The sequence below is a fragment of the Pyrgilauda ruficollis genome, unplaced genomic scaffold (genome assembly GCF_017590135.1).
Source record: "Pyrgilauda ruficollis isolate IOZ18807 unplaced genomic scaffold, ASM1759013v1 scaffold23, whole genome shotgun sequence".
Taxonomy (NCBI): Eukaryota; Metazoa; Chordata; class Aves; order Passeriformes; family Passeridae; genus Pyrgilauda; species Pyrgilauda ruficollis.
This window is the reverse complement of record NW_024522539.1, coordinates 12,471,229-12,487,945: the sequence shown is the minus strand read 5'-3', so window position 1 is coordinate 12,487,945 and position 16,717 is coordinate 12,471,229. Positions and strand designations below refer to the sequence as shown.

General features: G+C 43.3%; 1 protein-coding gene across 2 annotated transcripts in view; it reads left to right on the top strand.

Annotated features, from left to right (window-relative positions):
- RFX7 (regulatory factor X7) overlaps positions 1-16,717 on the top strand; it is a 49,613-nt gene that overhangs the window by 9,715 nt on the left and 23,181 nt on the right. For both annotated transcript variants that reach the window (XM_041468968.1, XM_041468969.1), the window contains one exon: positions 12,059-12,092. In XM_041468968.1, the coding sequence (XP_041324902.1) occupies positions 12,059-12,092 (34 nt within the window). Of the gene's footprint in view, positions 1-12,058; positions 12,093-16,717 lie in introns of those variants that run through there.

Here is a 16,717-nt window from a genome sequence, read left to right as displayed (position 1 = left end):
TTGGAAGTACTGGTGGTTTGTGTGTGTTTAATTACGCTGGACAAAGGTTTGTCTAAATGCAGTTTATTGTGAATCTTCAGTTAAAAATTAATCTTGAGCATCATTTTATCATGCAAAGAATAGCTAAAATGCTGACCCTTAAGATTTGGTAACCTGTATAATTAATTCTGTGATCCATTAAGATATCCAGGCACCTCTCTCTTATTGGTAACTTCTGAGTAGAAGCCAGGTGTCTGATTACCCTGTAGATCCATGCCTGAATACACTCTGAGTAGTCAGTTTTTGGTTAATAGCAGCTGAAAAAATTATCATAGTCTTGAGCTCTAAGGCTAAGAATAGACATGAAACAAAATACTTTGTTTTGTTTAGTACCAGTGAGTTTAGGCAGTCCCCACTTGGCTTTCATGGAACATGTCTGCGTGGACTGCATCTTTCTTGGTAGCAGCTTCCTTCTCTTGGAAGGGTAGGAATGTGGGCTCATCAATTGCTATGGTTTGTACAATCAAGTTGATGAACCTTGTAACTTAATTGAAAACCACAGTTTGGCTCCTGTGTACCATGGTTCTGTGTGTGGGAGCCCCTCTGTGAACACTTAGTCACCCATGTATGCCCTGGGATGCTGTCAGTGAGCAGCTCCAGCTGTTCAGGGTGAAAATATTTGCAATGGGTGTTTGCAGTGCAGGACTAATAATTGTTATTTGTTACTTCACGGTGATTCTTGTCACTTTAGTAAAGTTCTTAGTTACTGCTGAGTGCTTTAAATAGCAGTAGCTTTGTGGTAAATGTAGGTTTTGAGGCCCAGTGTATGATCTGGAGATAGCTTGAGTGTGTTGTATTCTTCTGGAATTTGTCAAACTCAGAAAGGTGAGTTGCAGTTTCGGTTTGATTAGTTCAGCTCTTGAGCAAAGGAGTGGCAAAGCAGCATATAGTTCACTGTGAAAATTGAAATCAAACTGTGTTACTAATCAGGAATGGACATTTTCATTCTCGTAATGTGGACATCTGCTCTCTCGCTGCAATGTTTAGGCATGATGTGATTCACAGGAATGAAAATCCAGACCAGTCAATTCTGTAGTGCTCTTAAACAGTGTCTGCTTCTGGAAGGACCCCTCAGACAAGTAATTGTGGGTACCATTAGCGTGAGACTTTTGCAGAAGCATAATTCAGTGGATTGTTAGGTGCTGAAAACGTGTGGTAGCCTATAGGTAAATGTCAACAGTGCTGTTACCCTGGTGAGTAGTTCTGTAGAACTGTCTACATATATCTGAAATATAATTCTGTGCTGTTATGATTTTTGGAAAGTCAGAAGTTTAGTGCAGCTTTTCTGAAATCTGATCTAGATTTAATCAAGCACAGCCTTTTCTGGTTTTGACTCTTTTACTAAATAAATTGTGGTGTAACTGTGCAGCTCCCTGGGATGTTTAGAATATACGTGCTGTGAATAATGAATCCATGCAGGTGTTCTGTAAATTGTCTGAATAGAGTGCTAAACTCAGTGGCCTGTGTGGCTGTGCCTTCAGTACTTTTTACTAGGACAGGTGACATGCCCTCTGCTGCATTTTCAAAAGAACACCATGACAATATGAAAACTTCTGAAACAGGTATCAAAATGCCTATGGATGATGCTGTGCCTGCAAAGCAGGTGTGTTGCTTGAGAGGAAAATGGCTAAGCTGTTAGGTTTTTGGGTCCTGTCCCCCTCATTGCCTGTAGAAGTAGGATGGCTGCACACATTGCTCCCTGTTCTGAGGACAGAGAACTGAACCCTGAAGTTGTGGGGTGTTAAATGCTGGTCAGAAGGCAGGGAAGGAGGCAGAGTATGGGGTGGAGTGCATGGTGTTGGCCTGCCCACACTGCAGGTTCTGCAGTTCTGCCCTGCAGCTCTGTGCTGCTGCTGCGGTGGAGCTGGGCTGGCCTGAGGGAGGCAGCCCCAGAGCTGCAAACGTGATCCAGGTGGGAGCAGCCAGTCCTGCCCTGCAGGGCCATGTAAGGTACCTGTTGGACAAAGTTAATTTTCCACCTAGGAGTGAGTGCAGTTGTGTTTAAACTACTTTTCATAAAATCCTTAAGAATTGGAGTAGCACGTGTTTGTAACTCTTCCTACTAAAGATCCTACTTTAGGGTTTGAAACCATTTTAAAAAGTGCCACATAGATTATTTTTTCTCACCCCCAGAAGCAGAGTATGGAAAGCTGATGAGTTACACAGCTTTAGCATTCAGTGAACTGACATTTGAGATAGGCAAGAGTCTTCTGGCTACTTGCAGCTCTTTATTTGCAGAGACCACAGAGCTTCTGTGTCAAGAGTGGGTTGAAGCTGCTGAGCAGAGGTGAGTGAGAAGTGCCTCGGTGCAGGTGCAAGGCTGAAGGATGGATGCCTGAAAGAGCCTGTGGAAGCTGAACAAGGGGGAGTCCTCTGAGATGGGAGGCTGTATGTTCATCCTGCATGTGTTCAGCTTTAAATTTTCACCTGATGGTAAAGTCAAGGACAGGAGAGGGTTCTGGGACGTGCCAGTGAGCAACATGGCACAAGTTGGTGAGAAGTTGCCTTTCCTGTGGCAGTGAAGCCATGCCCATCTAGCAGGAAAGAAGTGAGTGACCCTTTTAGTGGGCAGATGCTTGGAGAGTGCATGTAGATACTCAGGGCATTACTCAGTGCAGGGAAACCTAAGAGGTTGCAAGAGTTGCATTCCATGGGAGTCAGCAATCGGGTACAGGTTCCTCAAGTGGAAAAAAGGGTAGACAGGAGCTGTGTGGTGGGTACCCATGAGAGAAGAGGGAGCAAGGAGAAGGAGGAATGCATGTGTGCAGAAATCAGGGCAGAAGCAGGGGTAACAGGATGTTGCAAGCAGCCTTGGCAGGAGAGAGCTAGATACAAGCTGAATTTGTTTGCAGAAGGACAGGCTGATACCTATGGGGGGAGCTGTTCAATGTGGAGGGGGGAGAAGGATATCTGTGGCATGGAGGAGGGACAAAGAGTGTGCCAGGGAAACCCTGCAGGTTAAGCTGGGTCTCCTCAGTGCAGAGTCTGTGAAAGGCCTAGGGCAGCCCCTGGATTGCTCCTCTGCTTCCAGTGTGTGCCAGGCCCAGGGAGCATCGAGATGGCAGCGTCTTGGCAGGCTGGGGCTCTTTTCCAGGCTGGCAGAGGGACACCTGCAGCTGTTGGCCCTGCAGGTTTTGGGGAGGGGATGGCTGTGTGCACTGTCTGGCTGCTGGCTTCTTGTGGGGCTCTGCAGGGCAAGGGGGTCTCATCTGCTCCCTCAGGATAAAGCCACAGAAGAGCTTGGGTGGGACTGGGTTGTGGCACTGCAAACCAGATGACAGCCCCTGGGTGTCGAATGAATAAAGAAATAAAGAGGTACAACCAGTAGCAGCAAATCTCTCTGTTAAGAGCATGTAACTAGGATAGCTGTGGGTCTTGAAAATGTTGAAGGAAATAATGTGAAATAAAGAAGAAGAAACACGGTTTTTATGAGCAGGCTTAAATCTGCCATCCAGGCACCTGTGCCAGCATTGGGAAACACGTGTGCTGGGAAAGCCTTGCTGCAGAGCTGCTGACACTGGGAGCCGTTCTCTTGGATTCAGCTGAGCTCTGAGCTATGTACAGTAAGCACAGCGCTGTGCAGATTTGTACATTGCTGGGTGTGTGTTACCTGTAAGCAGAGTGTAGAACTCTTCCTGTTTTCTCACATGAATATTGTTTTGCTTTGCCATCAGGTGTCTGTAGCCACCATTTCCCAAGGGAAAGGCAGTAGAGGATCAGGTCTGTGACCTGTGGCAGGCTGTGATGCACAGCAAGGTGCTGCCTTCCTCCTCCTCCTCAGCTACCTGGCTCTGCAGTCATGGAAGAGAAGCAATTTTGTGCGTGTGTATTATAGATGCACTGAATTTCCTGTTTGGTTTTTAAGTTCTGCTGGGGAGTGTCACCCCCTTGGTTTCACTAGGCATCCTTTGTTGGAGCTATGTGGGACAAAGGCTGGAGTAAAATCCCAGTGTCTCATAGTTGGCCTTACAGTGCCTCCAGTTCAGACCCTTCAGTAATAATGTTGTGATGGGGCTTCTGGTGACCTCAGCTGAAAATAGCACAGCAGATCTCTTAGCTATCTATAGATTGAATTGTGAAGCAACCAAAGGTTGATTTATTTTTTTGTACTTAGTTTCAAAACCCGGCAGTTTTCATTGTGGAATATGTGAATTGTTGCAATGGATGATTTGCTCTGTAGCCACAAACCTGCATGTCTGGTGACTGTTTCCAACTTTCTGCTTTCAATGGGACATTCATGAAATGAAATTTCTTCTGAAATAATCTTTTCTCGTTATGCTTTTTTGAGATTGTAGATTGTTAGTAATAAATACAGGATGCTCTCCTCTGAAGTCATATTATCTTCCCACATCCTGTACAGAGGGCACTGCATCCTTGGAAAAGAATCTCCTGCCTGAATGTAACAATATGCACTGATTTTAATTCAGAGCAGTGCTGAAAGAACGAGGGTGAGAGCTGTGTAAAAGCATTTTCTTTGTCTCTTCTCAGAGTTCATTACTGTAACTTATGGCAATATACTGAATTTAAATAAATGTAAAAAAAACCCCAACCCCAGGAACTTAAATGACTGTCTTGTTGGAATAGAGCACCTGGCAGTGTGTGGTTGTTGCAAGTTCTTCCCAGTTATTTTAAGAATAGTGGAACAAGCCTTTAGCATTGAATGCAACTAGATTTCTTCAGAGAGCAGAAAGAGATGTTTATAGACCTACGTTTCAGACATAGGTATTCTGATGTCTGCTGGCTAATTATTTCTTGGCAGTTCATTACAATGGGCTACATTTGAGACTTGGGCATTTCGTTAGCAGTCTCATCTTCCTTCTTTGTTCAGCTGTTTGTATAGTTGGCATTATTTATACTCATAAAATGATCATAGTGTCAGAAATGGTGAAGGGATTAAATTTTTATTCTCTATGAACTATTTTAAGTGGATTTATTTTAGTAACAAGTGTTGAAGTCACATGTTTGACACACTTTAACCTGCATTAACTTCAAGGCATGCTGAACCACTATGCTTTTCAGCACTGTGATATAGCATTGCTCCTTCTTATGTGTGATGGAAAACTGGTTTGGCTGATTCTTTCTGGTGAGTGGAAGGAGATGGATTAGGTTACAGGGAGGGTGAAGTAGTTGCAGCTCACCCTTCTTGTTGCACTGTTTTATTGGCTTGCTGAACGTTTGCCTCCTGGTTTTGCTGAGAAGGGTGGTTTGCCTGGGATTGAGGAGGGATCTGCCTTCAGACCGAAAGAGACAATATTTACCAGTTGGTGAATTCTCGCTTTGTTTACTTTTTGAGGCCTGAGAGTTGGACACTTTTCTGCATTTCCTCTATTTTTATACTTCAGGGAAATAGCAATACTTCATGTGCTTTTAGGATGCAATTGTGGTCCCTGTGGCTTTTATATGGAATAAAAATATATCCGCATTTGAATCCTGAAAGACCTAATTTGTCTTGCATTAAATGTTTTGCCTCTGTTTGCTGTGTTTGTGCGAGGCTCAAGTGCCCGGTGTCTGGGGCAGGACGCTGGATTCTCCCGGGGCAGGGAGCAGTGCAGGCAGGGACAGAGCCCCTAGGTGGCATCAGAAACCTCCTGATTTTTGGCTGCTGCACGCCCGGGGGTGAGAGGTGAGGATGGGAGGGGGGTCCTGGCCCTGGGGTGCAGCGCTATGCCCGGGGTGTGCTTTGCTTTCTCGGTGCCCTGGGCTAGAGCTCTTACGGCAGTAGCTGAGCAGTATGGATAGTCGTCATTTTGCCAATTCAAACAAGTTTCAACCTTGTGCAGCTCTGCTTTCTAAATATTTAATTGAAATGCTTTTACAGCCATTTTACTTCTTTATCACAGTGAGCCAAGCCAGACAATGTAACATGGCATATGTTAAGATGTTAATTGAGTAGCAGCATACATAGGCGGCTGTTTCATAATTTTCTCCTTAGATGATCCTTGGCTCCAGTTTAACATTTCTTTGTGCTTCTGAGTGGAAGGTTATATAAAGATATATTTAGAGCTGTTAGTCTAAGAAAGAGAAGCATTAATTCAGTAAGATTAAGAATTAAGGGCTGATTGCTGCAGGCACTGCTGGGACACAGTGCTTGTCGTGGTAAGGATGTGATAATAGTACCTTTCTGATAGTACCACTTACTGTAATGGGGTTGGTAATCCTTTTATTGAGTGGTTCCTCACAGCACACAGAGTAAATAGAGATTTTTTTTTTTTTTTCAAATGTCACCTGATGTAGTCAGAGTAGTGGAATTCAGACTGAATCTTTCCAAAAGGGTGTGTGGTCAGTTTAATAATGATCCTCCCTATTTTAACAAGGTTTTCAGAAAGATGACTTTGCCAAAACTGTCACTGTTGGTACTTTGTAGTGGACTCTGACTTGTTTTCCTTGGGAGCTGAAGTGGGTTTTTGCAAGAGGGAAAGGGGCAGCAGGACACTGCAGAGGAGGAGGAGTTCCTGGGTGCTGTCAACACCCAAATGCCTCCTGTGCCTGGGAGACACATGCCTGGCAGGGCTGCTCATGTGCTCCTGCTGCCGACAGGAGCAGCCCCTCCAGAGTACCCCTCGGCCTTTGCTGAGCAGTTTGAGGAGCAGCAGATGCACTGGGAAATGGAGGCTTTTCAGATCGCAGTCATTTTTGAAAGGACGTATGACCAAGACACTCCTTTGGCAGACAGCTCTAAGTGTTGTCTTGGGTATTCTTCTCTTGTGGAAGGCTTGTTTTCAGGTGTGAGTGAAATGCCAGGGCAGCAGTGTCACCATGCACTGTCAGGGTTGTGTGCGCTGCATGTGAGCCACTCAGAACTTTCCTGCGGCCTGAACAGTTCCTGCTGGGTTTTTGGTTTTTCCAAAGGGCGTTTATTTTATAACTTTGTAAACATTTTCTCTCTCAGATGGCTGAGAGGGTGGTTTGCAGTCTGAGGTGAATAACTAGGTAACTGTGCCCATGGTAAGTAACTGCACGCTGGGGTTTTCCATTTTAGTTGCAACTTTTTGCTGCTGCATGTTGGGTAATAATGTAACTTAATACTCTGGTACTGGAAACTGGGACCCTGCAGAGGGGAGCCCTTGCTGTCGGTCAGGAGTTAAGCCCTGTCTTCCTGATGTAAGGCTCAGTTATGAGCAGTGATGGAAAGTGGTTTCTTTTCATCAGTTGCGTTATGGTTGTCCAATAAGTGCCAAGCCCATGAAACACAGCTATACAGAGGCTGTTTTCAGGAGGATGTTTCAGTTCGTGCAAATGTTTGCAGTCTTGGGCTGAATGGGATAGCAGAGTATCTGTGGCAATTTCACAGAATGCACCAAACTTTTGATGAAAAAATCACTCTGGGCTTCCCACATGTGACCACTTACTCAAAATTCTGTACAGCAGATTGTGGCTCCACTTGTCTGCTGAGTTTGGTTGAACTGGCTCTGTTGTTGTTGACATCCTCCTCCATTTGAGGGGTGAGTGCACTGCCTGCCTGAATGGTGAGAGCCATGTCCTGTGTGACGTTGGGGCTGGGAGGTCTCCTCTGAGGGAGCAGGACAGCAATGTCCTGGAGGTGCTGCTGTCCCCTCTGCCAGGGATCAGTGCTGTGCTCGGGATGTGTGTCCCAGGAGAGGAGCTGTGCTGCACGGTGGCTGTTCCCTGTGCTCCCGCAGTGTTGGTCCTGCTGCTGCCTTTCATGGGGCTGAGTGCTCTCAGCTGCAAAGCTGCTAAAGGTTGGTTTCAGGGCTGTGCAGGCTTTGGGAAGGCTCAGGGTTAACCAGGCAGGAGCTGATAAATTCAAGGGCTTGCTTTTATTTCTCCCAGCCACCTCCCTTTTTCTGGTCTCACAGACAGAAATCTTCTCTTATTTGCAACATTAAGGAGGTACTCGTGCTCAGAGCAACTGAATTCTCCCACTTCTGGTAATACAGTAGTCTAATATTACTCAGTACAATTCAGCTGCCTCTTCCTGGAAGTAAAGTATTGCTTAATTAGAGGAAGGTTGGCAGCATCTGGTTTTATGCCACTTAGAAAAAAGAATTGCATCTCCTTGTCTTATTCTTTTGCTTTTTTCCCCTCTCCCTCAGTGCAAAGTAAACTCAGCTGCTCACCTGGGAAGAGAACACACTCCTCATTCTGCTCATGCCAAGTCAGGGCTGTTCTGAGCAGAAATACATAAAGAGGTCAGGGAAAACAGAAATGCATACTTTGGCAGAAGGTAGAAGAGCAGTTTGAGGAAATACTTTCATCTGATTTCTCCTGATCTCATTCTCCCAAAGATAATTTCAGGAGTTTGTCTTCAGCCTTTAGAAGCTTCAATCACTACAGCCTTTGAAACTTACCCTCAAGAATCCTTTAGAGGTCTTGGCCCCTCCTGTAAGGCTTTTTGCTGCAGACCCAAAACAGCCAACACATGGTTCTCTGGGAAGTTGTTGGGTCTGGGGTTCTCCATGAGACACAGCAGCTTTTCAGGGAGCTGCCCTGTGCAGCTTCTCCAAGCACAGCCTAAGAAACCTCCTTTTCTCTTCTGTTTTATTAATTAGTAGAAGCTGGGTGCATGTTTTTGAGTGGCTGGTGGGTATGTGACCAGAAATGGCCAGATTGATCTGCACTGGTGTGTTCAGAGCAGAGTTGACATTTTTGAGGAGCATTGCTGTGGACAGTACCACAGGGTCCCTCTTGAGTCACTCCATGTGTCTTCGAAACAGTCAATAGGATGACAACTGAATAATAATAAATTAATAAATGCCTCCTTGTTGGTTGTGGTAGTGTCTGTATTTTTTGATTGGAGAGGAGCACATACAAGGTTTTGATACAAAATTTTATGCTCTGTGGTTCTTGTGTTGGGTCATTGGGCACAAGTTGGCAAATCCAAGGCAGCTGTAAAAGTAGCCACATTTGTTGTTGCTCACAAGAGACAGCTACCCCCAGAATCATAAATGTTGTCCTGGATAAAACTTCATGAAGTGGCCTGAATTAATTTTTGGATCAAGTAAGTGAACTAGTTTAACTTGAGGGAGACTGTCATCATGAAGAGCTATGAGAGGGTAACACCAGCTGTGCTTCTAGGTGAGGGTGAATCACAATGAGCCTCCAGGAGGGGCAGTGCTGGCTGTGGGCTTTAGGTGCAGTTTCTGAGTTTCCAATGGGCTTAGGTTCCAAATAGGTTCAAATGGTTATTTTCTTTAGAAAGAACGTCTGCTGCTTTCCTGCAGCTGCTCATGGGTAGCAAAAATATGTGTGTAATGGCCTCCAGATGTTAGAAATGGCTCTGTGTAGGGCCTGATTCAGCCTGGTTGTTGGAATTGCTGGTTGCAGGCATGGTAATTACAGTAGTAATTAGATAAGGGATTCATTTGACAGGGACAGAAGCAGACTGACTTACTTGTAAATGAAACTTCAGCTTTCAAAGCATGTATGTTCTGCTAGAGAACAAGTGGGGCAAAATAAACAAAGGTGGCAGGTGTAACTGGGATGTCTGTCCCTTTGCCACCTTTCTCACTTGTCCTTTTGTCTCCTGGTGTGCTGGGGATGTCTCCTGCAGCGTCACCAAATGGAGTGTTTCTGTGCAGTGCTCAGGTCCCAGTACTGTCCCAGTCAAAGGGCTCATTCCTCGGGGTTGCCATTCCTTCACTTTGATTGCCTCGGCTGGAAGGGAAATAAGCATTTTTGTTGTTAGGCACAAGCTTTGTAAAATGAAGCAACTTTTACCTGTGCTCTGGTTAGGAAGAAAGAAACCTCAGTTTACCACTAACAAATTTGAAAGATGTCCTCCCAGTATACTCAAGAGCATGCAGCAGGAGATGGAAAAATTGTTTTTTAAATAGAGATGACACTTACCCCTGCTGAAGCAGTGGGACCTTTGCCTTTTAAAATGTCACAACATCTGCTTGCAGATTGGAGGGCATGAACTTGACTGTCCTTTTTGTGCCACCAGTTTACAAAAAGGAAACACAGTGAAGCTGTATTTCCTGGCGCTGTTATTGCTCCTCTGCTGCAGCTTCTCGGTGCTGTTGATCGGTGCTGTAGGAGCACAGGTCACAACTGGAAGAGCCTCAACTAAATTTGAGAGTTTACGTTTCCTGACTCAGACTGATACTTGGAGATAAAAGGACAGCTCTAGGGATCTCCTGCCCAGCTGCCTCCTGGCAACTTGCCTCTTTCTCTTTGCAAGAAGATGTTAATGCAAATGGGCATGCTGATGCTCAGGTTGGCAGAAGGGAAGCTGTGCTGGCTGGAGTGTGCTCTCCTGAAAAGCCCAGTGCATGGTGTTGTCTGCAAGTCTGTAGGGGCTGTGTTTGGGCTGAGTTTGCTGTGTCTGTACCCTGCATCCCCTTGCCCTTTCTGCATAAGCTGTCATGTGGAGCCACACAAGAGCTTTGAGTACAAGAATGGGTACATATGCCTGATTCCTGTTGCCTGTGCTTTGTAGGAGAGGCTGTTGATCTGTAGCAGCACAGGGACTGAGACCTTGCTCGGGGTTGGAGGCAGTGGTGGAGTCCAGGGTGGAGAAATGCTGCTGGAGCAGCTGTGTCCCCATCATCCCCATTGTGCAGCTTTGGGTCAGATGCACTGGCAACATGTAGCAGCAGCAGGTTCCCATGCTTGGTGTCCTTCAGCTTTGCTGGTAAGATGGTGGTTTTTGATGAGTGAGATGACATTTAGGTTCCCTTGTTCAGCTGCTGCAGTGTATGTGAGCATCTTTCCCAAGGCAAAGCAGAGCTTCCATATTACCATCCTTAGCACTCCCTGTTCTTCAAAATCCCCAGCAGCTCTGCTTTACTGTCTCCTTGGTGTTCCTCTCTACCCACCTGATGGCTTCTACACAAAGTCAGCTGAAGTGGATGTCTGCTGAGGGATCTGTTTCAGTGAACTTGTCAAATGTTCTGACCTGTTGAAAGTTTTTATTGTATTCTGTCACTGAGCAGTTCTTGTATGGGAGGGTCATCAGTGTTAGCAGCCTCTACAAAAGAGATTTTTAGATTGTCTTGTTTCAAAGTGGAAGTGGTGTAACAAGCAGGGCAACCAAACTCCTGCCTCTGGGCATCTGATGGAACAGTACATGCTGGTTCCTATCACCACCAGACACTAGAGCCATTTGTTTTGCTTGTTTCTTTCTTAGAGTTTTAGGAGATCCTTCAGCTACTTGACTTAGTCTAGCTTTTTTAGCATCTGTACAAAAGCAAAATAGCTTCCATGAAATATTTTGTTGTTTAAGGAGATTGAATTGTTTTATTTTACTAGGAAAATAATTGCTCTCTGAACTAAAAAAATAATTTTTTGATGCTTGTTCAGTACGTGTTCAGGCTAGGGTTTTCTGTATTGGAAACCTCCTGCTCCTCTTCAGAGCAGTGATAAACTGCCTTCAACTAATGCTGTCAGAGGAAGCATGTGAAGCACAGCACCCTTGAGAAACACAGGAGCTGCTCATGGGTGTGTTTATAGGAAGTATAATAAGTTCCATACTGTTTGCCTGCCCTGGCACATGCACTGAGGTCATTCCTGGCATATTTCAATTGAATCCCCACCCAGTGTAGTCTTAATAAGCCAGCTGGGAGGTAGAGAGACTAACTTGGAGAACTCCAGAGCTGCCAGTGGAATAACAGCTGTGTGCCTTGTAGCAGCTCTTTGGAAAGCTAGAAATACATGCCTTGAAGTGGTGGGATTTAGCATGGGGAGAAGGGGATGTTAATTGTGTTTACAGATAAACAAATCAAATGCATTTGAATTGTGTAAGAGCTACAATAAAAGTAGTGGCATCCATCCTGGCTGCACTGCAGCTTGGGATAATAGTTGCAATGGTATTTCATTTAAAAAATGCAGTTCTTATATAAAAGTTCTTATTCAAGCAGCAAGAATTCTAGCAAGCAGTTAAGTTTTGGTCACTTTCTACAGAAAAACATCTGACTATTATTCCATAGACTAGCAGGATATTTCAGAGTAAGATGCAAAGTCTGTAATGCAGTGATAGAAATTCTAATATGTAATATTTTTGTCATTGATTTTAAACTAATTCAGTATTTCTCTTCTCTCTTTCTTCCCTCACATCTAGCAAAACTGTACAATCTAAAGTGGACTGCATTTTGGTAAGTACTACTCCAGAATGCTTTTCAATATTTAATGAGCTGCAAGACCAAAATAGATGGCTCTGGAGACTGACAGCTATTATGAAACCTTTCCTTAGCAGTACTTGAAGGTACTACCTCTAAATGTGATCAAAATGAGTTACCATCTCAGGTACCTTCCCAGAAATGTGCAACACTGCAGGTCCTGTTGGTTCTGCTGTGCTGCTTAGGGCAGGGAGATCATTTTTTGAAGCAGGAAAGGCCCTTGAATTGCAAAATCTTCATTTGTGCATGAAAATAACAGGATCTAGGCAGTGATAAGAGATTATTTTTGGGAAGCAGTAGTTCAGAAAGAGGTTTTATTTGTTTTTAGTAGTGAGCGGGTTGCAAGTTTTTTTAAATCAGAGTATTGAGATCATAAATCTTAGCACTGGAAGGGATTGCTTATCCTGACTTTCTACCTTCAGCACTTCATCCAGAAGTACCAGTGGATAAGACAAAAATGTGTCATAGACAGCCATCTGATACTATCAAATAGTATGGCTGAGCTAACAAAATACTGTTTAAAGTCACATTATCAAAGGCTAATTCAGGTGGTACTGAATTGTCTTGCCTTAAAATGTTTTTATTATTGTTGTATAAGATTTAAAGCTTTATTGTGTTTCAAACAAACTTTGGACCCCATTGAACCTCTGTTTAAAAGTTCTTGAATGCACCCAGTGGGAATAGGGATGCAGAATGTAATTTTTGTCCCCTTTATTCCTTGTTGACTTTTGTGAACACCAAGCAGGTGCCTTAAGATCTTAATTTTGTATGTGAGTCTTCAGTGGTAAAAGGACAGATTGCAAAACTGCATTTGTAAAACTCTTTTAACACCAGGTATTTCTGTAGAAAAAAATGGCAGTTGGGGTAGGTGTTTCTAAGCAGCATTGGAGAGGGAGTAAACAAGTAGGAGGCTCACCAGTCATCTACTTTTGGCAATCTGTTTTAAGAAAATGGAATTACACTAGGACTATTTTTGCATTAAGTTCTGCAGATTTATGGACCTTGTGTACTGAGGTAGGGATTATCAGTTTGTACTGAGGGTATTGGGTAGGTCTCATCCATTGGATTGGCAGAGAAGTCTTGGACACAAAGCAGTCTCCATGGCTTGACTTGGAATGGAGCAGCAGTGTCCTGATGGTCTAATTTTCTGTTCCAGATGCCTCCTTGTCTGTCCTGCTGATGAGTTCAGAGGAGTTGTGTCAATAGTGGAAAAGCCACTCTAGGTTAGCAAAGGTAGATCTAATGCTGTTCAGGTTTTAAAAAGAAAAATCCAAGATCAGAATAGCTTGAGGAAATCAAAATTTAGCTGAATTCTGGCAAAGCGGTTTCTGTGGTTTTAAGTGCTTTGGAAAGCTGTGAGCTGCAAGAGAGAATCTACAAGCACGTTGAACTGAAAGGCTGTGGCTGTGTAGCTCTGAATCCCTCCTTTGGTAGCACCAGTCACAGCCCCCGTGTGCAGAGCCGCACACAAATGTTCATAGACTGCCAAGTTCAACAGTTCAACAGCAGGGAGAGCTCTAGGAAGCAGCAGAGGTGATGGCGATAGTCTGGTGTGGAGGTCACTCACAGCAGAGGGCTGTGGAAAGCAGCCAGTGTAAGGGCACTGAGACTGCAACTGCTCCTGCAAGAGTCCAGAGTTACCTGCCTTCAACTTTTACACTGCACCACTCACATTCCCACATACTGTCACTTCCTGGGAGATCATAAGGAAATCATTGTGTACTGTGCAATCCAAAAAAGATAATTAGCAAGAATTGTGGTGTAAACAGTCATTAAAAATTCATTATGACATCTTTTTAACTGTAGTAAACATGTCTAGCAGTAGATTCTCTTATGATTTCTCTTGTTATATTTGTAGCCACATACTAAGTGAACTTTTGAACCCGATTTTTAAAACTGTTTGCTCCATATAATCACTCAGCAAGAAGGCCAAGGTTTCTTTCCTTAGTCCTCTGAAAAGAGGTCAGTGCTGGTGAGAGAGTGCTGGATTGATGGAAACCAGAGCTGCTGGTGCTGTGGGGTATGCTGAGGCAGTGTCTGTCTGTCCTGAGGCAGCGAAAGTGCCACTTGTCTCTTGGGTCCTACAGGAGACAGGCAGAAGCTCCACAAAGCCTTGGCAGCTGTGCTTGGATACTGTCAGAACAAAGCTGCCATGTGCTTTTAGGGCTTGTTTGGAATGTTTAGCACGTGAAATATGTTCCTGCTTCTGCTCAGATAAAGCATATTAAATGTATTTATTGGCTGCTTTCTAGAATTAAAAAAGTGTTTTTAATATTAGTTATTTTCTGTCTTGGTGATACTTCCAACAAACCATCTGACCTAGAGTAATTCACCTTTGCTTTTTGTTTCTCTATTCATAGAATGGGGAGATGATTGCTTGACTACTTTGCTATTTTTAGCTCTGGTTGTTAAATAATAGATGTTTGTTCTGCTGAAGTATGACAAATTTTAGGACCTTTCTGCCAGTAGATGCAGGTTACATTGCCATTGGCACTTTTTCACTTTGATTAGAGTGTAGTCTTCTATAAATACTCAAAGTGTGGAAAGAAATACTCAGAGCAGTCCATGCTCTCTAAAACAGTAATCTTGCGTAAAGCTTGCAGAGTGCCCCTGGCCTTCAGCTCCCTTTATCCAAATTTGAGGACAAAAATAACCTGTAATTCTGCTTTAATTATGGAAATTTGAAATAGTTCAAATTTGAATGACATTTGCAGTGTGTACATTACAGAAGTAGCAGCTCTTCTGATTGTTCCTTACTATATTCTTCTTCTATCTTATTTAGAGTTTGGCCTGAGTAGCTAAACCTTCCAGAAAAAGCACACGGTTTTGGTGGTTTTTTTGTTTTTTGTTTTTTTTTTTCTTGGAGTTTTCCTATGGTAATGCCTTTTGACAACTTTCAAATGAAGCTTGACTAATGTTTGTGACCTGACAGTAGATCAGCAGTCAGAGAAAACCAGACGGGGAGAACCAATCCACCAAGGTCAGGAACCTTGAAAGATATTCTTTGATTTTGGGGATTCCTGTTCAAATCTCTAGGTTCTCTGCTTCAAGCAGAAACATGAATAAACTCTGTTTCCTATAGTGCAGATTTAAGTCCTTAACCTCATTCTGTGCTGAATAGATGTTTGTCTCTTTATGCTGCAGAAACTTGCAGTGGCAAGTTAGTGTCTCCCACAATGGAAACAGATATCAAAATGTGCTATTTTCTTATTAAAAAACACTACCCCACATAGTTTTGGTCGTCCTGGTTTATTTCACAGGTGTTTATTTTGCTCAATCTGAATGCCTGTTAAACTGATAAAGAAAGTTGCATCTATTTCAGTGAAAATCTTGTTCCATGTCTATCTTAGGCAGCAAAAGGACAGATTAATTTGGAGCAGATCTGTGTGGTTTAATTTGTTTGCTACTTATTCTGTGCATTTCTGTAGTTACCTATCTGTATTTGGAAACTATCAAAACAGAAGTAGCAGAGATGTCTGTTCCTTTATGTGTTACTGAAAGTCTTTGCTTAGCTGTGACTCGAGGTTTTTAATTCTTTCTCCTTAGTTTTTCTGTCTCAGAACATAAGATCATGGAGGTATTTTGAGTGCTTTTTTTTTTTTTTTTTTTTTTTTTTGTTAAATTGAAACCAAGTTGTAAAAATTAGTATGAACACTGCCTGCTCCCCATCTTCTTTGAATCCTCCTTTGTTTTATATGGTTGCAGTTGCAGGGGATAAAGGTAATGTGTGAAGAACAAGAGTACCAGAGGCAATGCTTTGTGCTGGCTTTACACCTCAGTCCTGCAAGCAGTTTAGCATGCTTGTGCATTTTTCTAATGCAACTTCAAGAAATATGATTTATAAATAGCCTTTGGAGAACTACACCATCTTCATCTGATGTGATAGAACCAGTCAATCAAGGTCAGGAAACTTCAAGCAGGATTTTTACTTAGGTCCTTTTAAGTAGCAGAAAAGGATTCCCCAGATATTGTGTAGGCTCTGTGGTTTTTAGAACAACAGTAGCACAAGCTTTAACAGGCTGCACAAAGGAGAGTTTGTCCAAGATGGTGCCAGCATCACATTCTTCCTTTTGATGCCACTCAAATGGCATCATTCCTTTTCTCTTCCACTCTAATGACCTATTTTTTCCACACTGTTGACCTATTTGGAGATTGGGGTGGGAATTTGTAGAATATTTTGTGTTCTTGTTCCTTTTTATTTATTTCCATATGCATCCAACCTAGCACAAAGAATAACACAGAATGGCTGAACCTTTTTCTTCTTGGTCAGTTAATAGAGCAGCTGAGGTGCTCCTCCAATTTCCCAAATACTGTGATTCTGATTGCATTAAAAAATGGTAAATTCTTGATGCTTTGGACAATTGCAGTAACAGCAACTGCAGTTATTACTGGATTCACCAGACCTTTAGCATTGAGAACTGGTGAATGTCAGCTGAGATTGAAGAAGAGACTGTACTTAGCAAGGCTTTAACCAGGTTTTGAGGGTTTCAGAAATGTGTAGAGAAAACAGCCTAAACAAAACACTGTTTAACAAATTTTAACTAAACAAAATGCAGTCTTTCCCAAATCTACTTGCACTGACTGTCACACTCCATCTCCTT